Source organism: Taudactylus pleione, unplaced genomic scaffold (genome assembly GCF_031769625.1).
Source record: "Taudactylus pleione unplaced genomic scaffold, aTauple2 ptg000927l, whole genome shotgun sequence".
Classification (NCBI taxonomy): Eukaryota; Metazoa; Chordata; class Amphibia; order Anura; family Myobatrachidae; genus Taudactylus; species Taudactylus pleione.
This window is the reverse complement of record NW_028285328.1, coordinates 528,061-551,361: the sequence shown is the minus strand read 5'-3', so window position 1 is coordinate 551,361 and position 23,301 is coordinate 528,061. Positions and strand designations below refer to the sequence as shown.

General features: G+C 46.9%; 3 protein-coding genes across 5 annotated transcripts in view; 1 reads left to right on the top strand and 2 right to left on the bottom strand.

Annotated features, from left to right (window-relative positions):
• Positions 1 to 1,570, bottom strand: part of SLC2A6 (solute carrier family 2 member 6) — a 387,913-nt gene extending 386,343 nt beyond the window's left edge. The window contains exon 1 of the mRNA XM_088459711.1: positions 1,511 to 1,570. The gene's annotated coding sequence lies outside the window, so the exon portion shown is untranslated. The remainder of the gene's footprint in view (positions 1 to 1,510) is intronic.
• A 213-nt stretch (positions 1,571 to 1,783) lies between these two features.
• ADAMTSL2 (ADAMTS like 2) overlaps positions 1,784 to 23,301 on the top strand; it is a 166,469-nt gene continuing 144,951 nt past the window's right edge. For 2 of the 3 annotated variants that reach the window (XM_088459683.1, XM_088459681.1), the window contains exon 1: positions 1,784 to 1,892. The gene's annotated coding sequence lies outside the window, so the exon portion shown is untranslated. The remainder of the gene's footprint in view (positions 1,893 to 23,301) is intronic. The other variant, XM_088459682.1, reaches the window with a different exon arrangement.
• Positions 6,840 to 13,998, bottom strand: MYMK (myomaker, myoblast fusion factor). The gene is made up of 5 exons (XM_088459691.1): positions 13,668 to 13,998; positions 12,396 to 12,510; positions 8,724 to 8,872; positions 8,006 to 8,122; positions 6,840 to 7,350 (listed from the first exon to the last, which is right to left on the bottom strand). The coding sequence occupies exons 1-5, from the start codon at positions 13,800 to 13,802 to the stop codon at positions 7,204 to 7,206; spliced, it is 663 nt and encodes a 220-aa protein (XP_088315817.1). The 5' UTR covers positions 13,803 to 13,998; the 3' UTR covers positions 6,840 to 7,203.

Genomic DNA, 23,301 nt, shown 5'->3' with positions numbered 1-23,301 from the left:
ACATATTTATATATACCTATACACACACATATATATATATATATATATATATACCTACAGACACATATTTATATATATATACCTATACACACACATATATATATATACACATATATATATACCTACAGACACATTTATATATATATACACCTATACACACACATATATATACACCTACAGACACATTTATATATATATACACCTATACACACACATATATATATATACATATATATATATATACCTACAGACACATATTTATATATATATATACCTATACACACACATATATATATATACACCTACAGACACATATTTATATATATATATACCTATACACACACACATATATATATACACCTACAGACACATATTTATATATATATATACCTATACACACACACATATATATATATATACATATATATATATATATACCTACAGACACATATTTATATATATATATACCTATACACACACACACATATATATATATATACATATATATATACCTACAGACACATATTTATATATATATACCTATACACACACACACACATATATATACATATATATATACCTACAGACACATTTATATATATATACCTATATATATATATACCTACAGACACATTTATATATATATATACCTATACACACACATATATATATACATATATATATACCTACAGACACATATTTATATATATATATATATATATATATATATATATATACCTATACACACACACATATATATATACATATATATATACACCTACAGACACATTTATATATATATACACCTATATATATATATATATATATATATATATATATATATATACCTACAGACACATTTATATATATGTACCTATACACACACATATATATATACATATATATATACCTACAGACACATATTTATATATATATACCTATACACACACATATATATACCTACAGACACATATTTATATATATATATATATACCTATACACACACATATATATATACATATATATACCTACAGACACATATTTATATATATATACCTATACATATATATATACCTACAGACACATTTATATATATACACCTATACACACACATATATATATACATACATATATATACCTACAGACACATTTATATATATACCTATACACACACATATATATATACATATATATATATATACCTACAGACACATTTATATATATATACCTATACACACACATATATATATATATACATATATATATATACCTATACACACACATATTTATATATATATACCTATACATATATATATACCTACAGACACATATTTATATATATATACATATACATATATATATACCTACAGACACATATTTATATATATATACCTATACACACACATATATATACATATATATATACCTACAGACACATTTATATATATACCTATACCTCCTGCTGCCATTGCCAGGACACAGGCCATGGGGCAGCCATTAGCACTCTTACCCGTCACTTGTACCTCTCATGCCCCTCACAGGGCTGCCGTTTCCGTAGCTGGCACAATGGCCGCAGTGCTGCAGCTCAGGGCAGGGGAAGGACATTACCGACCCCCTGCGCGCCGTAGCAGAAGCCCCCGCCATGGCACAAAATGGCGCCCGTGCGGCCTGTACAAGATGGCGGCTCCTTCCTGCGCATGTAATGCCGCCACCTCAGGCAGCGGGAGGGTCCCGGGTCAGTGATTGACGACTCAGCTGCTGCCGGTGGCCGTGACAGTCGCAGCAATGGTGGCGGGAGAGGAGGAGGAGAGTCCTGACTGAGACCGCGGGGGAGAGATGGCGCCCACTGAGTGCAGGCGGTGTGTGATGGCTCCTGGGGGGAGGAAGACGCAGTGAGTGTATCCGTCCAGTGACGTCAGTCTGTATATGTATATATGTGTGTGCTGTGTGTGTGTATATATATATATATTATGGAATAATTGTATACCATAATGAAATATCTTGGGAATGGGACCCGTATATACACACAGAATACATTTATGTGTTATATACACCTTATACACACAGCCTGGAGGTCATTTTATACCATATGTGTAATAATTTGTGCCTTAGACAAAGTTTGTGTAATTGAACCATCAAAAATCAAAGGTTTCATTATCTCAGTCATGGCAAAATAATTCTGTATTTCGGAATATTCCGCATTTTGGAATATTTGGATATGGGAGACTCAATCTGTGTGTGTATGTATGTATGTGTGTATATATAATATATATACACACACACACTTAACCAGCTGGTCCACTGTTAACCTTGCAGGTATCTTTTAGACCAGTATAGCATTCATGATACATATCAAGTGTACACATCCTGTGGAACTACAAGTCCCAGCACACCATGACCGCTTCATGTATGCTGGTATTAGTAGTTCCACATAACCATAGAGACTGTCCAGCTTGCTGCACTGTACAATACTGTGTGTGTGTCGCTGTGTATAGTAATCAGGGTTTGTGGTCTGCTGAGGTGCTGTCAGCATTGGGGATGAGTTCTTGTTTCAGGGCTCTGGTTATCCATATGCGGCGACCATCTGTTATCGGTGTGTGGGTTTTGCTCGCTGATCAACAACATGCGGAGGAGACCCAATGCGCCAGAGGCAGTGTTTAATGTACACCCATTTATGCAGCGTGCCAGAGGCAGTGTTTAATGTACACCCATTTATGCAGCGTGCCAGAGGCAGTGTTTAATGTACACCCATTTATGAAGCGTGCCAGAGGCAGCGTTTAATGTACACCCATTTATGAAGCGTGCCAGAGGCAGCGTTTAATGTACACCCATTTATGAAGCGTGCCAGAGGCAGCGTTTAATGTACACCCATTTATGAAGCGTGCCAGAGGCAGTGTTTAATGTACACCCATTTATGAAGCGTGCCAGAGGCAGCGTTTAATGTACACCCATTTATGAAGCGTGCCAGAGGCAGTGTTTAATGTACACCCATTTATGAAGCGTGCCAGAGGCAGCGTTTAATGTACACCCATTTATGAAGCGTGCCAGAGGCAGCGTTTAATGTACACCCATTTATGAAGCGTGCCAGAGGCAGCGTTTAATGTACACCCATTTATGAAGCGTGCCAGAGGCAGTGTTTAATGTACACCCATTTATGAAGCGTGCCAGAGGCAGCGTTTAATGTACACCCATTTATGAAGCGTGCCAGAGGCAGTGTTTAATGTACACCCATTTATGCAGCGTGCCAGAGGCAGTGTTTAATGTACACCCATTTATGCAGCATGTCAGAGGCAGTGTTTAATGTACACCCATTTATGAAGCGTGCCAGAGGCAGTGTTTAATGTACACCCATTTATGCAGCGTGCCAGAGGCAGTGTTTAATGTACACCCATTTATGAAGCGTGCCAGAGGCAGTGTTTAATGTACACCCATTTATGAAGCGTGCCAGAGGCAGTGTTTAATGTACACCCATTTATGAAGCGTACCTTAGGGGAATTGGCGCTGAGTATGCTGCAGAAATGGGCGATGCAGGGTCAAACACGTTTGTCACATGGTTACCTATGACTGAAGGGGCATAATCATGGTAACCTGGCATTCTTACATAGGCTAAGCTCAGTGTGGTGCCAACGGACCTGCTGTATCAATTGCACCAAGTCTAGGGTGGTGTAAATCTGCACTGATGACAAGCAGCAACGCAGGCGGACGGATAGGGTAAGGCAGACCACGAAGATGCTTACGGCAGAATAGGGACTATTATGTACATTTATTTCCCTGCACACAATTTGGGAATATGTACCGCCAATCTGCATTTAGCTCAGGATCAGGCCCCCTCACTAGAAAAGCGTCAGTCAGGTCACTTTGCTCATATCGCGGCCTTCCCCAGTCACTGTGATATCAGTCCCTATATGTGCCCCTCATTGACAGTCTCCTCTACCTGACCTGTGTAGTGATTGCAGACCGTCATCCCATCTGCTGCAGACTGCAGGGAGCTAAGTACATGCTGTGTAGTACTCAATGATTATGTGCTCTACGTGGCCTCATACAGAACTGCCAGTAATTTCTTTTTTTTCATTAGTATTCAATAGACCAATAAATTTATTCAGTAACACCAGGGAGAAGTGGCAGGTGCAGGGTCCCCCCCCCATTTCCTGGCGGCTTCCGTCAAGTCACTTTTTAAACCATTAGGAGCATTTTTCGAGCATTGATGGATTCTTTCACCTATTTCCTAACACACCCTCAACTTTAACAATTGCTGGACTGGCAGATGCTCGTTCGCAATAACTGACCAGCCTCTGCCAGGTAGAATTCCTGGTTACCGCTGCACTGAGGACAAGCAGAAGATATTCCCAGCCAAGCGCTTGTGAGAGACCATGTCTGCAGGATTGTGCCACCATAGCTAATACTGATTCACTCAATAATTCAGAATTTAAATCTTCTATGTTGAATGCGTAGCAACAGATGTAACATAGATGTAAGTGAATGTCCTTGCATGGTTTAAATTAGACAGTACTTCTGCATGTTACTGTAGGGTAGACTTGGTCCGTTTCTTACCTGCAGCGCAAATGCTGGAGATCATTGCTGGGATATAGAGGAGACAACCTTCTGGTTTAGTACACAAACACTGCCCCTCGCTTGCACACCTCCCTACCACCCACCACCCCTGTACACCAATCCTGCCCCCTATCTGCACACCTCCCCTACCACCCACCCCCCCATGGGTCCACAACCTGTACAGCAACCCTGCCCCCCACTTGCACACCACCCCTGCCACCCCCCCCCCCCCCCTCCTGGGCCCACAACCTGTTCAGCAACGTTGACCCCTCCTGCATACCTCCCCTGCCACCCGCCACCACAATCCACAACCTGTACACCAACCCGGAATCGGTATGATTTACTGCTAGACGCATGTACGGCGGTTGGAATCCCTACACCAGTATCCCGGTAGTCAAGTAAGTATTAGCTAACCTAATTCTACCTCCTAACCCTCCCTTAAGGGTGCCTAACCCTAACCTCCCCCCTTCCCCGCTGCCTAAACCTAAGTCCCCCGGGGTGGTGACTAACCCTAAACCCCCCCCGGGGGTGCCTAACCCTAACCCTCCCTTCCCCTAGCCTAAACCTAACCTCCTGGGGGGGAGTGCCTAACCCTAAGTCCCCCCCCCCGGGAACCCTTAACCTAATACCTCGCCCCTTCGATCGGGATACCGGGTGTCGGGCTCCTGGCGTATATCTAATGACAGGTGTCGGCATATCGTCGCCTGTCTTTATACCCTTGCCTGGATATGACAGTCGGGAAGCCGGCTGTCGGGATTAGGTCCGCCGGCTTCCCGACTGCATACCCACCAACCCTGTGCACGACCTGTAAACCATCACTGTCCCCCACCTGCACACCTTCCCTGCTAACCAGCCCGTTCCACTACCTGTACACCATCCCTACCCCCTGCCTGCACGCCTCCCCTACTAACCACCCCTACACCAGCCCGTTCCACTACCTGTACACCATCTCTGCTCCCTGCCTGCACGCCTCCCCTGCTAACCACCCCTACACTAGCCCGTTCCACAACCTGTTCACCATCCCTACTCCCTGCCTGCATGCCTCCCCTGCTAACCACCCCTACACTAGCCCGTTCCACAACCTGTACACCATCCCTACCCCCTGCCTGCACGCCTCCCCTGCTAACCACCCCTACACCAGCCCGTTGCACTACCTGTACACCATCCCTGCTCCCTGCCTGCACGCCTCCCATGCTAACCACCCCTACACCAGCCCGTTCCACAACCTGTACACCATCCCTGCTCCCTGCCTGCACGCCTCCCATGCTAACCACCCCTACACCAGCCCGTTCCACAACCTGTACACCATCCCTGCTCCCTGCCTGCACGCCTCCCATGCTAACCACCCCTACACCAGCTCGTTCCACAACCTGTACACCATCCCTGCTCCCTGCCTGCACGCCTCCCATGCTATCCACCCCTACACCAGCCCGTTCCACAACCTGTACACCATCCCTGCTCCCTGCCTGCACGCCTCCCATGCTAACCACCCCTACACCAGCCCGTTCCACAACCTGTACACCATCCCTGCTCCCTGCCTGCACGCCTCCCATGCTAACCACCCCTACACCAGCCCGTTCCACAACCTGTACACCATCCCTGCTCCCTGCCTGCACGCCTCCCATGCTATCCACCCCTACACCAGCCCGTTCCACAACCTGTACACCATCCCTGCTCCCTGCCTGCACGCCTCCCATGCTAACCACCCCTACACCAGCCCGTTCCACAACCTGTACACCATCCCTGCTCCCTGCCTGCACGCCTCCCATGCTAACCACCCCTACACCAGCCCGTTCCACAACCTGTACACCATCCCTGCTCCCTGCCTGCACGCCTCCCATGCTATCCACCCCTACACCAGCCCGTTCCACAACCTGTACACCATCCCTGCTCCCTGCCTGCGCAAACCTCCTAGTTCACAACCTCCTAGTTAACAACCTTTACACTAACCATGCCCCCCACTTTAACAGCTCCCTTGCCAATGCCCCCTACACCACCCCAGTCCTCCACCTGTACACCAGCACTGCTCTTTTGTCATGTAAAAGATTTAGATCACTTCTGTGGCGCAGAAGAGACGACCTTTAATCTATCCTGCTACCCACCCACCTGTGCACCACCCTGGTACCCCACCTGACACCAGCCGTGCGTCTCACCTGCCGCGCAGAAGCTAGAGATCACTACACAGACTGATTATTATTCATAGCAAAAAAAAATCTGCATGTAGATGAGGCCTTTACAGATTGAAAACTATTACATTTAATATATCAAATAAAAAACAAAAACATAAATAGTGCCCAAAGTGTTTTACATTCTCAAATAAACATATAAAATTCTATGTATAAAATTAAAATGTACAAACAGCATAAATTCAAATACATCTTACCAAGGTTTTGTTCTTTTTATAAAACAGAATTACATTTCCTTCATGGTAAGTACTGGCCCAGGTCTGACACCCAGATGAGCACTAGTTTCCCTTTGTGACCTCTGTAGTACACGGTGACAGCCCTCCCGGCACATTGGCTAAGATTCGGCAATGTTTGTCTGGCTTCCTGTGTGAACGCTGTAGCAGTACTAAGCTTGTGACTGAGCCCCCCGCTCGCTGCGCCTCAGATGGCAGGAGGAGCGCAGTCTTTGTTAAGGTCCCCGGTTCCATCACACACAGCAGCACAGAGTGGAGCAGTTCATTTTGGCCGGGTCTCCGCCATTTCCTGCTTTCTTGTTGATCTTGGGAAGTAGGAGCACAAAGGACATGGCCAGGGAGCAGTGGTAGAAGCTGTGCACGTAGGTATAGTCCCATTCCTAGAGGTACAAAGGACAATGCTATTGCTGGGGAGCACATTGAGGCACTAGAGCTTAGATGAGAGACATTCGTGCACCTGAGAATTGCTGTATGAGGCCTGGTTCTATGTCAGGAGGTGGAGATCGCACATTGTGCCCCCATGTAATAATGGGATTGGTCACTATGGTATGAGCTATGTCAGTAGTGTCAGGGGGTGGAGATCGCACATTGTGCCCCCATGTAATAATGGGATTGGTCACTATGGTATGAGCTATGTCAGTAGTGTCAGGGGGTAGAGATCGCACATTGTGCCCCCATGTAATAATGGGACTGGTCACTATGGTATGAGCTGTGTCAGTAGTGTCAGGGGGTGGAGATCGCACATTGTGCCCCCATGTAATAATGGGATTGGTCACTATCTCTCGTACTTACTATTGGATGGGGTTTGCATACAGTATATCATGCACCCATTATATGGACACGCGTAATGTGACCACTAGTGGCATCTGTACTTCATTCTCACTATCCCTCATTATCACCATATAGTGATTCGGCTAATAATAAATACATCCTCAGACACTGCATCGCAGCCTCCCAGATTGCTCAGTTTACAAGGAATATGTGATCTACCAGATGGCAGCTCTCACTATACTGAGCCCATTATGTGGGAAATACCTCAAAGAAAAAGCGCAGCATTAAGGCCAGAGCCCCGAAGCAGAATCCAGGTCCGATCTGCTGTGTGTAAACGCTCTTATCCGGGTACAGTCCTTTCTTCTCCTTCATTTTGGTCAGCTGGAAATAGATGTCACACAGACACATGTTAGGTAATAGTAATGACTGCCAGTATATACACAATACTCTGCGGTTACAGCCCGTGGTTCAGACTCAGCCTATTCATTCACTGGGAACAAGCGCACAACTGATTCAGCAAGGAACGCAGTTGCTTATACGTACGCAATCGGTCGATTGTTGCATACTGCGCAAGCGCGTGCATCGCAGTGCGCGAACTAGTCACTGCGATCAGGACAACGATCACAGAGGCTGCGCAGATCCATGGCAAAATTATTGACCAGATGTTCCGTTTGTGGTGGTGACGGGGGGCTGATTCAGCAATTCCTGAGTAAGGTCTGCGCTTCATTAACCGTCCGATGTTACCGATTGTTTTCGCTATGTTGGGCAAGTATACGGATGTGAGTAAGGGGAAGTGGGCGTTCTTATTTCAGGCTGCGATCGCAATGCGTATGCATACATTTACAGGTGACCGCTGATTTTAGCATATGCGCTGTGTGCGTATTAGCGGAATAGCGATCCTTAGTGAATCAGGCCCTGAGACACAATTTTCCCAGTGAAGTCCCTGGAAATTGTGCATTAAGTGATGGATTAAACAACTTACCCATTTAACTGTGATCATCAGCACTGCAGTCCCAATTGGCCCTGAGTAGACCCCGTACCCCCAGCGATCCTGATATATCCGCACGGCAATGGTGAGGACGCCGAACATCACAAGCGTGGACCTCTTGGGTTCATCAAAGTCAGCCAGCGCTAGGGAGATGACAGACAGCAGTACAGTCATGCAATGTGTCCTGCTACAGGGGAGAGGTATGTACAGTCATACAATGTGTCCTGCTACAGGGGAGAGGTGTGTACAGTCATACAATGTGTCCTGCTACAGGGGAGAGGTGTGTACAGTCGTACAGTGTGTCCTGCTACAGGGGAGAGGTATGTACAGTCATACAGTGTGTCCTGCTACAGGGGAGAGGTGTGTACAATCATACAATGTGTCCTGCTACAGGGGAGAGGTATGTACAGTCATACAATGTGTCCTGCTACAGGGGAGAGGTATGTACAGTCATACAATGTGTCCTGCTACAGGGGAGAGGTGTGTACAGTCATACAATGTGTCCTGCTACAGGGGAGAGGTATGTACAGTCATACAATGTGTCCTGCTACAGGGGAGAGGTATGTACAGTCATACAATGTGTCCTGCTACAGGGGGGTGCCCACTTACATCGCCCCCCTGCAGGCATCTCATCCAGCCCATTATAGACACGTGTTACATATAACATCCCTGTGCCCTTATCCTATACCGCCACCTGCTCCCCTCCGAGCTGTATAATGCCGGCTGTACCACACTATCCCCAGGGGGTGCCCACTTACATCACCCCCCTGCAGGCATCTCATCCATACATATACATATAACATCTCTGTGCCCTTATCCTATACCGCCACCTGCTCCCCTCCGAGCTGTATAATGCCGGCTGTACCACACTATCCCCGGGGGGTGCCCACTTACATCACCCCCCTGCAGGCATCTCATCCATACATATACATATAACATCTCTGTGCCCTTATCCTATACCGCCACCTGCTCCCCTCCGAGCTGTATAATGCCGGCTGTACCACACTATCCCCGGGGGGTGCCCACTTACATCACCCCCCTGCAGGCATCTCATCCATACATATACATATAACATCTCTGTGCCCTTATCCTATACCGCCACCTGCTCCCCTCCGAGCTGTATAATGCCGGCTGTACCACACTATCCCCAGGGGGTGCCCACTTACATCGCCCCCCTGCAGGCATCTCATCCATACATATACATATAACATCTCTGTGCCCTTATCCTATACCACCACCTGCTCCCCTCCGAGCTGTATAATGCCGGCTGTACCACACTATCCCCGGGGGGTGCCCACTTACATCACCCCCCTGCAGGCATCTCATCCAGCCCATGCAGTAATAACGGGGCTCTCGTATAACATCGGCAATGCTCCTTCCAGGCATTTATTCTTACAGCAGACCTGACCTTGACCAGCTGTCTCATTACTAATACCCTTCCTTTATATCCCGCTGTCTGTGCGCCGTCCCTGAGATGTGCTTTGTATGAAATAGCAGCAAGCATTATATATATATACACACACACACGTCACCCTCACAGAAAGGGGTGCAGGATGAATAGTCACCAGTCAGAACGGCGACATGGTCAGTGGGCAATATGTCACCATTCACAAATTTTGACATGATTAAAATGCCGACACGTTCTGTCAACACTGAACATGTCACCATAGGTTTGTTTTTTTTTGCATATTTTAGCCTAACCTTTACCATTACCCTAAAAATAACTCGGACATGTGCGGTCAACATTCTGATGTTGATATTTTAAGTGTCAAAATTATGAACATGCTGACATTTTACCCATGTCAGTATTTGTAAATGTTGACATTTTATTGTCGACCTTATGACCATGCCAATATGATACCAATGACACTTTGCACTGATGTAGTGTTCATACTATCAGAGAGAATTGTATCAATTGCTTTCGTACGGTCTGTGCGCTACACTGTTACATCTGAGCAGCAGGGGACAGTACAGCACCACGGGGAGCTGCAGAGATTATCTGCCCCCGGTCTGACCAGCAGGGGACAGTACAGCACCACGGGGAGCTGCAGAGATTATCTGCCCCCGGTCTGACCAGCAGGGGACAGTACAGCACCACGGGGAGCTGCAGAGATTATCTGCCCCCGGTCTGACCAGCAGGGGACAGTACAGCACCACGGGGAGCTGCAGAGATTATCTGCCCCCGGTCTGACCAGCAGGGGACAGTACAGCACCATGGGGAGCTGCAGAGGCTATCTGCCCCCGGTCTGACCAGCAGGGGACAGTACAGCACCACGGGGAGCTGCGGAGGCTATCTGCCCCCGGTCTGACCAGTAGGGGACAGTACAGCACCACGGAGAGCTCCAGAGGCTATCTGCCCCCGGTCTAACCAGCAGGGGACAGTACAGCACCACGGGGAGCTGCAGAGGCTATCTGCCCCCGGTCTGACCAGCAGGGGACAGTACAGCACCACGGGGAGCTGCAGAGGCTATCTGCCCCCGGTCTGACCAGCAGGGGACAGTACAGCACCACTGGGAGCTGCAGAGGCTATCTGCCCCCGGTCTGACCAGCAGGGGACAGTACAGCACCATGGGGAGCTGCGGAGATTATCTGCCCCCGGTCTGACCAGCAGGGGACAGTACAGCACCACGGGGAGCTGCGGAGATTATCTGCCCCCGGTCTGACCAGCAGGGGACAGTACAGCACCATGGGGAGCTGCAGAGATTATCTACCCCCGGTCTGACCAGCAGGGGACAGTACAGCACCATGGGGAGCTGCAGAGATTATCTACCCCCGGTCTGACCAGCAGGGGACAGTACAGCACCACTGGGAGCTGCGGAGGCTATCTGCCCCCGGTCTGACCAGCAGGGGACAGTACAGCACCACTGGGAGCTGCGGAGGCTATCTGCCCCCGGTCTGACCAGCAGGGGACAGTACAGCACCACGGGGAGCTGCGGAGGCTATCTGCCCCCGGTCTAACCAGTAGGCGACAGTACAGCACCACGGGGAGCTCCGGAGGCTATCTGCCCCTGGTCTAACCAGCAGGGGACAGTACAGCACCACGGGGCGCTCCAGAGGCTATCTGCCCCCGGTCTAACCAGCAGGGGACAGTACAGCACCACGGGGAGCTGCAGAGGCTATCTGCCCCCGGTCTGACCAGCAGGGGACAGTACAGCAGCACGGGGAGCTGCGGAGGCGATCTGCCCCCAGTCTGTCTGTGTTCTCAGGGAGACTTTATGAACCAGGGTTTTGGTTCCAATATCTAATCCTTGGAGTTGTACAATTATTTCTAGGTGTAGTCTATCACTAAGCACAGACGGTGTAATGGTTAGCATTACTACCTCACAGCACTGAAGTTGTGGGTTCAATTCCCACCACGGCCCTAACTGTGTGGAGTTTGTATATTCTCCCTGTGCTTGCGTGGGTTTTCTCCGGGTACTCCGGTTTCCTCCCACACTCCAAAAATATACTGGTAGGTTAATTGGCTCCCAACAAAAATTACCCCTAGTATGTATGTGTGTGTGTGAGATGGGGAATATAGAGTGTAAGCTCCACTGGGGCAGGGACTGATTTGAATGGCCAACTATTCTCTGTTAAGCGCTGCGGAATATGTGTGCGCTATATAAATAACTGGTAATAAATAAATAAATATACAGGTCCCAACATCAGCGAGGTCCGCAAGCTTACCTAGTAATGACAGCCACATGGACAAAGCTGTCCCGTACACACTGAAGTATTCCAGGAGATCGTATCTCATGAAGCAAATCACTGATAGCCCTGGACCATCACACGCGTGGTAAATCTACAATGGCAGGAAGCAGAGGCGGTTAGCAGGGGGAACAGTTTTCCTAAATATGTCTCAGCAGTGTAAGGGTGGGGTGGTGACAGGTGCTGTGTGATTATGAAGTCCCGAAAGACAGCCCTGGACTGTACAATGTCCACAGCTGACAGACGCAGCACATGTGTAAAGGGCTTGTTGATGTTTTTCTATCAGACCCTGTAGCAGCTGTTCTGTGCCTCAGTGTGAGGAATGCTGCAATAGTCACACATTGTCCCTTTACCTTGTTAGGAGAGTCACTGGCTGAAGCAGGATACATGTGCACCATGTCTGTATGAGTGCCGCTGCAGGATGCTGATCACCCCCGTTACCTGTTTCATTCAAATGTGTATTATTTTAACTAAATTGGCCGTGATGTGTAGTTGGACGCATTGTACACGAAGAATGCAGACATGAATTTAATCTGACTATATGATGGATTTTGTGCAGTACGCTGAGGTTCCTGGGTAATGCCAGTATGAAACCGTAGTATATGCACCAGGCAGAGGGGGTGTAAGAAAGGAGGTAGTTTGTGTGCGTTCTCTGTACGGGCACCATCATCTTTCACGGCGCAGTTCCGAGTAGGTTCTGGCATTGTGCACTTGCAAATATGAAGTATCCCCTGGATGTGTCTACAGGGGACCCCAGCAGACGTAGGAGATTTATGCTGCGATCCCCTGTTTTCAATGTACTGGCTTACTATGTACTAAAGCCAGCCGGCAATGAATGCAGACGATTATTCTATGTTTGTGACGTGAAAGTTGTAGTGTTTTGCTCGGCTTTACATGGGGGGAACCGGTATTTTGTGTGTCGGCTGCTGCTGTAATTTGCACTGAGAATCCATTGGGATGATAAGAACAGTGCGCTTTTCCGGTTACATAATTCTTAGGCCTCTCCCGTAGAGACGCATTATACGGTAGGGGGAATATTTTGCTTTTCATACTACTGTAATGCATTAACAATAAGTTAAGTGGTGTTCTCAGAAATTGCAGCCGATTAATACTGTAATTTACAGCAATAAACCAGATATTTAGCAATTATCACTTCACTGCAGGTCACACCACGGAAATGTCTGGGATCTATTTCCATCATACAATTACCCAGGTCTTTGTGTCGGGTCAAAATATAAAGAGAACACTTACCGCAATGAAAAACATGGTGAAGAAATAGACCATGGCTTCCATATGGAACTTCCTCTTGGCAGCGATGCTGATGGTTGGCAGGAATGCCAGGCTGCTGATAGTTGGTAAGAGAAGCTTTGCTACTATAGAGCCCATGGCAAAGTGCGACTAGAGAGAGAAGCCCGGGTCGTCCTGTTCCCGGGCTGGCAGACTCTTTCTCTTGGGGCAGGATGTCAGGACTGAGGCACAGCTGAGTCAGGGGAGATTTAAAAAGTTAAATGTCCAACACATGTATTGATGCTATGTAGAGTGGCAACAGGTGCCGTGCAGGGAAGCGTGTGCCATGACAGCTGAATTGTTCTATTTAAATGTCCGGTGCGTCGCCTGTCATGTTAACCCCTTCAGGAAGGGGGATGCTGTTACTTTCTAATATTTGGTCACATCAACTGGACTGAATGTTACTGGTCAGCTCTCATTATTGTAGAGTCCTATTCATTCCTGTGTAATGTACTGTCAGTACGACCCATTGTTGGCTGATACAAATGATGTTCATCCTCGTTCTCATCCTTACCACCAGTATCCACGTAACCGTACCACCAGTATCCACGTAACCGTACCACCAGTATCCACGTAACCGGACCACCAGTATCCACGTAACCGGACCACCAGTATCCACGTAACCAGGAGCTTTTATAAGCCAGTACAGCTGAGATGCTTCACAATCTGTGGCCAGTACTGCTAATTATTATTCAGAGAACATCAATAGGCTAATAATCCTGGATAAAGAGTATTATATGCTTGTTTAATCATTGTATCTTTTATCATTAAATAACCCTTTTATCAAAGCTCTCTGCACTAGCACTTTGTGTTTGCTGTATCTTCCCTACTTCCTTATGGTGCACACACACGGTCAGATAACGGTGCACACACACGGTCAGATAATGGTGCACACACACGGTCAGATAATGGTGCATACACACGGTCAGATAATGGTGCATACACACGGCCAGATAATGGTGCACACACACGGCCAGATAATGGTGCACACACACGGTCAGATAATGGTGCACACACACGGTCAGATAATGGTGCATATACACGGTCAGATAATGGCGCACACACACGGTCAGATAATGGCGCACACACACGGTCAGATAATGGAGCACACACACGGTCAGATAATGGTGCACACACACGGTCAGATAATGGCGCACACACACGGTCAGATAATGGCGCACACACACGGTCAGATAATGGCGCACACACACGGTCAGATAATGGCGCACACACACACGGTCAGATAATGGCGCACACACACACGGTCAGATAATGGTGCGTACACACGGTCAGATAATGGTGCGTACACACGGTCAGATAATGGTGCACACACACGGTCAGATAATGGTGCACACACACGGTCAGATAATGGTGCGTACACACACGGTCAGATAATGGTGCACACACACGGTCAGATTTTTCCTTCAGATCTGAACGATAACGATTTAAAAATCGTTCATATCTGAAGGAAAATCTGACATATCTGACATGCCTGGACGATGAACAATGCGCGTTCCCGATGGTCAGATAACGATATCTGACATCTGATGTGTTTGCAGTCAGGCTTGGACGATTCCATTCATTTTAATGCAGTCAGAAATCGTTCAATCGTTCATCTGACAAATCTGACCGTGTGTGTGCGCCATTATCTGACCGTGTGTGTGCGCCATTATCTGACCGTGTGTGTGCGCCATTATCTGACCGTGTGTGTGCACCATTATCTGACCGTGTGTGTGCGCCATTATCTGACCGTGTGTGTGCGCCATTATCTGACCGTGTGTGTGCGCCATTATCTGACCGTGTGTATGCACCATTATCTGACCGTGTGTGTGCACCATTATCTGACCGTGTGTATGCACCATTACCCGAGGTTTGGAAAGCAGTGGATACTGTACATGCTTGTTTTCCAGATTCATATCCATGAAGTTTGCTCCATTATAGATACAAGTGTGGAATATTTTCTATCTTTTTGGACAACCTGTTATTTGGAATACCATGTACAATTCCCCATAATAGGGCAATTACTATTTATTATACAGGTTGAGTCTCCCATACCCAAAATGCTTGGGACCAGGGGTGATTTGGATAACCGAATATTCCGTATTTTGGAATAATTGTATACCATAATGAGATATCTTGGGAATGGGACCCTAATATACACACAAAATGCATTTATGTGTTATATACACCTTATACACACAGCCTGGAGGTCATTTTATACCATATGTGTAATAATTTGTGCCTTAGACAAAGTTTGTGTACATTGAACCATCAAAAATCAAAGGTTTCATTATCTCAGTCATGCCAATATAATTCTGTATTTCGGAATATTTGGATATGGGAGACACGACCTGTATTTGATTCATGTGGTGACATAAGTTTGACATAACTATAATATATTTTAGACATGTTTATGGTACTCGCGCCTTTGATGGTGTTGATTTTGCTGTTCTGGAACGGCAAATCGCAGTCCTCTACATCACAAGTTTTGCCGCGCACCCCATAGGTGTAATAGGAAAACTGACTACCGTAACTGACTGATTCATGCGCAGACGGGCAATGTGGCGATACCGGGCGGCACATCACCAGCAGTTGGATTCTCCCTTCTTATTGGTTTGTGTTGCATGGATATAATTTATATATGTCAGAACATTCTGCTCGTGGTTAGTGATGATATAAAAGGTCTCGGCTGTACCGCAGAACACTGAAGGTATTACAGCTGCGTGCATCACATTCTGGCTGCCTAACAATCCTGGCATAGATGCTGTATTGCCAGTCACTTATATTAGGGAAATACCTTTTATTTAATAACTACAGTACACATTAAGGTGCTGATGGACAGTTGGCGCAAATTGGGTGTAATTACTCTAGAAACTAAAGTGCACACACACAAATTACATCTTTCCACCCATATGAGGAGCTCAAGATGCGTTCCGCACTGCGCCCGTAACTCTTGCATCTCCCACGTGTGCCCATGCTTTAAACCATTTCTTTTAGGTGCAACAAATCGATTCACAGTTAAGCATCAATAATACTACAAAAAACATCTCTAATACAGCAGAAACAACTCTCCATCTCGTGGACGCAAAAAAAGCCATATTCTTAAACACACTCACAAAAGCATAATATATGCCTAAGCCATAATGAAAGCGTCAATGGATCGTTCGCAACCACCAACCACAAGCTGGTGTCCTAACGTGGTGAGTCTGCCAGCTCCCTCCATCGGGCTGGCTGATCTGCAAACATCAGGGCTCCTATGCCACCATGATAGACCTTGCTGAAATGCACTCCAGGGTGCTGCCGATTGGCAGCTTTTGGCACACTGACATCAGGCCCAGATGCCTGACGCTGACATCCACAAACTGCTGCTTTGCATTTCATTTACAGCTACAGGGGACACTTGCAGCCAAATGTGGACACCTTCTGTTGCTGGATTCCTGGATGAAATACCCCTGGAGTTCTAACTGAATGTGTGAGGCTCTGCTCCAAGCGACCATCCATGATCTCTCCACTGCAGGAAGAAAATGAGGATTGGCCTGGGAATGGGGGAGATCCTGCGTCTGTTCCAGGTACTCCTTCAATGCATGATGTCCCCTGTTTTGGTGACACTCTTTCTGGCCTCCGTCTGTATTCTGTCACCGTGCTGCTGGGCAGGGCCGGCAACAGAAATCATGGGGCCCGTTACACCTATTTTTTTTGGTAGAGACTTCCTTACCTATATCAGGCTTCTCTGCAGTGAGGAACCTCCTGAAGGAATTGTTCCTCCCTGGGTAGATGGAGACTTCAGTCGGTATTCACGTTAGAGATCATATGGTCTGGATGACGCCTGTTTGCTTAGGAATATAACCAATGTCATTGTCATATTGCGGCATTCCTTCAGCCCCCACAATCTCTCTTCAGCCCCCACAATCTCTCTTCAGCCACCATAGTGTCTCTCCAAACCCCACAGTCTCTCTCCAGCCCATGGTGGTCCTCCAGCAAATGCAGTGGGCCCCCCCAGCCTACATAGACTCTCTCCAGCCCCCAGTCACTCTCCAGCCCCCCATGTCCCTCCAGTCCCCACAGTCGCTCTCCAGTCCACACACTTACCTTCTGCAAGCATCCGGCCACAGCCCCTCTGCCCTGTTTCAGTGGTGCTGCACTGCTTTACGCCATGGTGTCACATTTGCCGCAATAAACAGAAAATAACTTTAGTACAGCGGCTACAGCAGTTCTGAGTCCCCGGCCAGATCCCGTTGCCGGCGCCCTTCTGATCACTGCAGGAGCGCAGGCAATGGTTGGATCCAGTTCATCTGTGGGGCTCTGGTGCCCCCTGGAATCTAGGGGCTCAGGACAACTGTGCCCCTAGTTCCAAACCCCCCCCCCCTTCGCTGCTGGGGTATATTGCGATGTGGAAGCTCCTTCTGTTGTGCCTTATTATCTCCTATACCTCTACATCTCCTTGGCTGTGCCCCATCTAGCACTTGGCACCATCTTGACCTTACTCCTGTCTTGTCTGATTCTCTTTCCTGCAAATGTGACTTTTCAGCTCCCACCTCATCTGGAGTAACCCAGGCCCTCTCTGCCAGCTGCCTACCCTCCCTCTTTGCCCCTGCTCTATTATGACCCCATCTAAGTCCCCTTTAGAACGTAAGCTCTCATGGGCAGGGTCTCCATCTTCCTCACACGTCCCCTCACACGTCCCCGTCATGCCTTATACTGAATTGATTCTGTATGCGTCTTGCTGCATTACTACGTCTTATTCTGTATCGCTGTTCTGTTCCTGTCTGTCTGTCAGGCGTGCCTCCCTTTCCTTTTCCTCTGCTACGCGATGTGGTTGATATCGCATCCATTAATGTTTAATCTGCCTGATTGTAGTGTATGCCCCTGTTACCTGCCATTGTTATGTAGTAGTAATGCTTTGTACTTGCGCTCTGGTTACCTGTTATGTATTGTACTTATACTATGTTACTGTGATATGTTCTCATGCCTATCTCTTGTACTGAGCGGTGATGCCAGTGACCGTGATTATCATCTTCCCTGAGCACCTGCAGATACAGCTTTCCCAGGTGTAAATGCCTCTGTGCCCAGTCTGCATCTGTTACTGTAGTCAGCCTATGTTACAATGCCCCCATCCTGCCCCCTTCCACCCACCCACCCAGACGCAGGCAGGCGTAAATGGCAGAATTGCCTAAACCCGTATGGGTACATATGAGTGCTCGCACTGAGATGGACATGTGCAGCGCAAATTCACGCATGTTTAGTACTTACTATGGGGCTGATTCACTACCGATCGCAACTGCGATTACACACACAAACTGATGATTCTTGCGCTCTGCGCATGCATCGCAGTGCGCAAACCGACCTCTGCGATCGGGATTGCGATCTCAGTGACTATGCAGACCCATTGCAGAGTGATTGACAGGAAGTGCCGTTTGGGGGAGGCGATGGGGGGTGGTCGGCAAAACGCAGGCGTGACAGTGCGTTTGCACACTGTTGCATGGGAGTGCATAAATTAGCCACTGCGATACCATGCACAGCCTGGGCTTTCACTGCGTGCGATGAGGTTATAGCAATTCCTGAGTAAGGTCAGACCTTGTACAAGTGTGTGTAAGGATGTGATGGTACTCCATGTTACTGATGGTTTCTCAGTCTTGTGTAATCACTGTGTGTGATGAGGTTAGTAATTCCCGAGTAAGGTCAGAGCCTGTGTAAGTGTGTGTGAGGATGTGATGGTACTCCATGTTACTGATGGTATCTCAGTCTTGTGTAATCACTGTGTGTGATGAGGTTAGTAATTCCCGAGTAAGGTCAGAGCCTGTGTAAGTGTGTGTGAGGATGTGATAGTACTCCATGTTACTGATGGTATCTCAGTCTTGTGTAATCACTGTGTGTGATGAGGTTAGTAATTCCTGAGTAAGGTCAGAGCCTGTGTAAGTGTGTGTGAGGATGTGATGGTACTCCATGTTACTGATGGTATCTCAGTCTTGTGTAATCACTGTGTGTGATGAGGTTAGTAATTCCTGAGTAAGGTCAGAGCCTGTGTAAGTGTGTGTGAGGATGTGATGGTACTCCATGTTACTGATGGTCTCTCAGTCTTGTGTAATCACTGTGTGTGATGAGGTTAGTAATTCCTGAGTAAGGTCAGAGCCTGTGTAAGTGTGTGTGAGGATGTGATGGTACTCCATGTTACTGATGGTATCTCAGTCTTGTGTAATCACTGTGTGTGATGAGGTTAGTAATTCCTGAGTAAGGTCAGAGCCTGTGTAAGTGTGTGTGAGGATGTGATGGTACTCCATGTTACTGGTGGTATCTCAGTCTTGTGTAATCACTGTGTGTGATGAGGTTAGTAATTCCTGAGTAAGGTCAGAGCCTGTGTAAGTGTGTGTGAGGATGTGATGGTACTCCATGTTACTGATGGTCTCTCAGTATTGTGTAATCACTGTGTGTGATGAGGTTAGTAATTCCTGAGTAAGGTCAGAGCCTGTGTAAGTGTGTGTGAGGATGTGATGGTACTCCATGTTACTGATGGTCTCTCAGTCTTGTGTAATCACTGTGTGATGAGGTTAGTAATTCCTGAGTAAGGTCAGAGCCTGTGTAAGTGTGTGTGAGGATGTGATGGTACTCCATGTTACTGATGGTTTCTCAGTCTTGTGTAATCACTGTGTGTGATGAGGTAGTAATTCCAGAGTAAGGTCAGAGCCTGTGTAAGTGTGTGTGAGGATGTGATGGTACTCCATGTTACTGATGGTATCTCAGTCTTGTGTAGTCACTGCGTGTGATGAGGTTAGTAATTCCTGAGTAAGGTCAGAGCCTGTGTAAGTGTGTGTGAGGCTGTGATGGTACTCCATGTTACTGATGGTATCTCAGTCTTGTGTAATCACTGTGTGTGATGAGGTTAGTAATTCCTGAGTAAGGTCAGAGCCTGTGTAAGTGTGTGTGAGGCTGTGATGGTACTCCATGTTACTGATGGTTTCTCAGTCTTGTGTAATCACTGTGTGTGATGAGGTTAGTAATTCCTGAGTAAGGTCAGAGCCTGTGTAAGTGTGTGTGAGGATGTGATAGTACTCCATGTTACTGATGGTATCTCAGTCTTGTGTAATCACTGTGTGATGAGGTTAGTAATTCCTGAGTAAGGTCAGAGCCTGTGTAAGTGTGTGTGAGGATGTGATGGTACTCCATGTTACTGATGGTTTCTCAGTCTTGTGTAATCACTGTGTGTGATGAGGTAGTAATTCCAGAGTAAGGTCAGAGCCTGTGTAAGTGTGTGTGAGGATGTGATGGTACGCCATGTTACTGATGGTATCTCAGTCTTGTGTAATCACTGTGTGTGATGAGGTTAGTAATTCCAGAGTAAGGTCAGAGCCTGTGTAAGTGTGTGTGAGGATGTGATGGTACGCCATGTTACTGATGGTATCTCAGTCTTGTGTAATCACTGTGTGTGATGAGGTTAGTAATTCCTGAGTAAGGTCAGAGCCTGTGTAAGTGTATGTGAGGATGTGATGGTACTCCATGTTACTGATGGTATCTCAGTCTTGTGTAATCACTGCGTGTGATGAGGTTAGTAATTCCTGAGTAAGGTCAGAGCCTGTGTAAGTGTGTGTGAGGATGTGATAATACTCCATGTTACTGATGGTATCTCAGTCTTGTGTAGTCACTGTGTGTGATGAGGTTAGTAATTCCTGAGTAAGGTAAGAGCCTGTGTAAGTGTGTGTGAGGATGTGATGATACTCCATGTTACTGATGGTATCTCAGTCTTGTGTAATCACTGTGTGTGATGAGGTTAGTAATTCCTGAGTAAGGTCAGAGCCTGTGTAAGTGTGTGTGAGGCTGTGATGGTACTCCATGTTACTGATGGTTTCTCAGTCTTGTGTAATCACTGTGTGTGATGAGGTAGTAATTCCAGAGTAAGGTCAGAGCCTGTGTAAGTGTGTGTGAGGATGTGATAATACTCCATGTTACTGATGGTATCTCAGTCTTGTGTAGTCACTGTGTGTGATGAGGTTAGTAATTCCTGAGTAAGATCAGAGCCTGTGTAAGTGTGTGTGAGGATGTGATGGTACTCCATGTTACTGATGGTATCTCAGTCTTGTGTAATCACTGTGTGTGATGAGGTTAGTAATTCCTGAGTAAGGTCAGAGCCTGTGTAAGTGTGTGTGAGGCTGTGATGGTACTCCATGTTACTGATGGTTTCTCAGTCTTGTGTAATCACTGTGTGTGATGAGGTAGTAATTCCTGAGTAAGGTCAGAGCCTGTGTAAGTGTGTGTGAGGATGTGATGGTACTCCATGTTACTGATGGTCTCTCAGTCTTGTGTAATCACTGTGTGTGATGAGGTTAGTAATTCCTGAGTAAGGTCAGAGCCTGTGTAAGTGTGTGTGAGGATGTGATGGTACTCCATGTTACTGATGGTCTCTCAGTCTTGTGTAATCACTGTGTGATGAGGTTAGTAATTCCTGAGTAAGGTCAGAGCCTGTGTAAGTGTGTGTGAGGATGTGATGGTACTCCATGTTACTGATGGTTTCTCAGTCTTGTGTAATCACTGTGTGTGATGAGGTAGTAATTCCAGAGTAAGGTCAGAGCCTGTGTAAGTGTGTGTGAGGATGTGATGGTACGCCATGTTACTGATGGTATCTCAGTCTTGTGTAATCACTGTGTGTGATGAGGTTAGTAATTCCAGAGTAAGGTCAGAGCCTGTGTAAGTGTGTGTGAGGATGTGATGGTACGCCATGTTACTGATGGTATCTCAGTCTTGTGTAATCACTGTGTGTGATGAGGTTAGTAATTCCTGAGTAAGGTCAGAGCCTGTGTAAGTGTATGTGAGGATGTGATGGTACTCCATGTTACTGATGGTATCTCAGTCTTGTGTAATCACTGCGTGTGATGAGGTTAGTAATTCCTGAGTAAGGTCAGAGCCTGTGTAAGTGTGTGTGAGGATGTGATAATACTCCATGTTACTGATGGTATCTCAGTCTTGTGTAGTCACTGTGTGTGATGAGGTTAGTAATTCCTGAGTAAGGTAAGAGCCTGTGTAAGTGTGTGTGAGGATGTGATGATACTCCATGTTACTGATGGTATCTCAGTCTTGTGTAATCACTGTGTGTGATGAGGTTAGTAATTCCTGAGTAAGGTCAGAGCCTGTGTAAGTGTGTGTGAGGCTGTGATGGTACTCCATGTTACTGATGGTTTCTCAGTCTTGTGTAATCACTGTGTGTGATGAGGTAGTAATTCCAGAGTAAGGTCAGAGCCTGTGTAAGTGTGTGTGAGGATGTGATGGTACTCCATGTTACTGATGGTCTCTCAGTCTTGTGTAATCACTGTGTGTGATGAGGTTAGTAATTCCTGAGTAAGGTCAGAGCCTGTGTAAGTGTGTGTGAGGCTGTGATGGTACTCCATGTTACTGATGGTCTCTCAGTCTTGTGTAATCACTGCGTGTGATGAGGTTAGTAATTCCTGAGTAAGGTCAGAGCCTGTGTAAGTGTGTGTGAGGATGTGATGGTACTCCATGTTACTGGTGGTATCTCAGTCTTGTGTAATCACTGTGTGTGATGAGGTTAGTAATACCTGAGTAAGGTCAGAGCCTGTGTAAGTGTGTGTGAGGATGTGATGGTACTCCATGT

Coding starts and splice junctions, on each gene's coding strand:
- MYMK (XM_088459691.1), bottom strand. CDS start 13,802: ATGGGCTCTATAGTAGCAAAGCTTCTCTTACCAACTATCAGCAGCCTG. Junction 8,873..12,395: donor CATGTGGCTGTCATTACTAG/GTAAGCTTGCGG, acceptor TCATCTCCCTAG/CGCTGGCTGACTTTGATGAA. Junction 8,123..8,723: donor TGATGATCACAGTTAAATGG/GTAAGTTGTTTA, acceptor ATCTATTTCCAG/CTGACCAAAATGAAGGAGAA.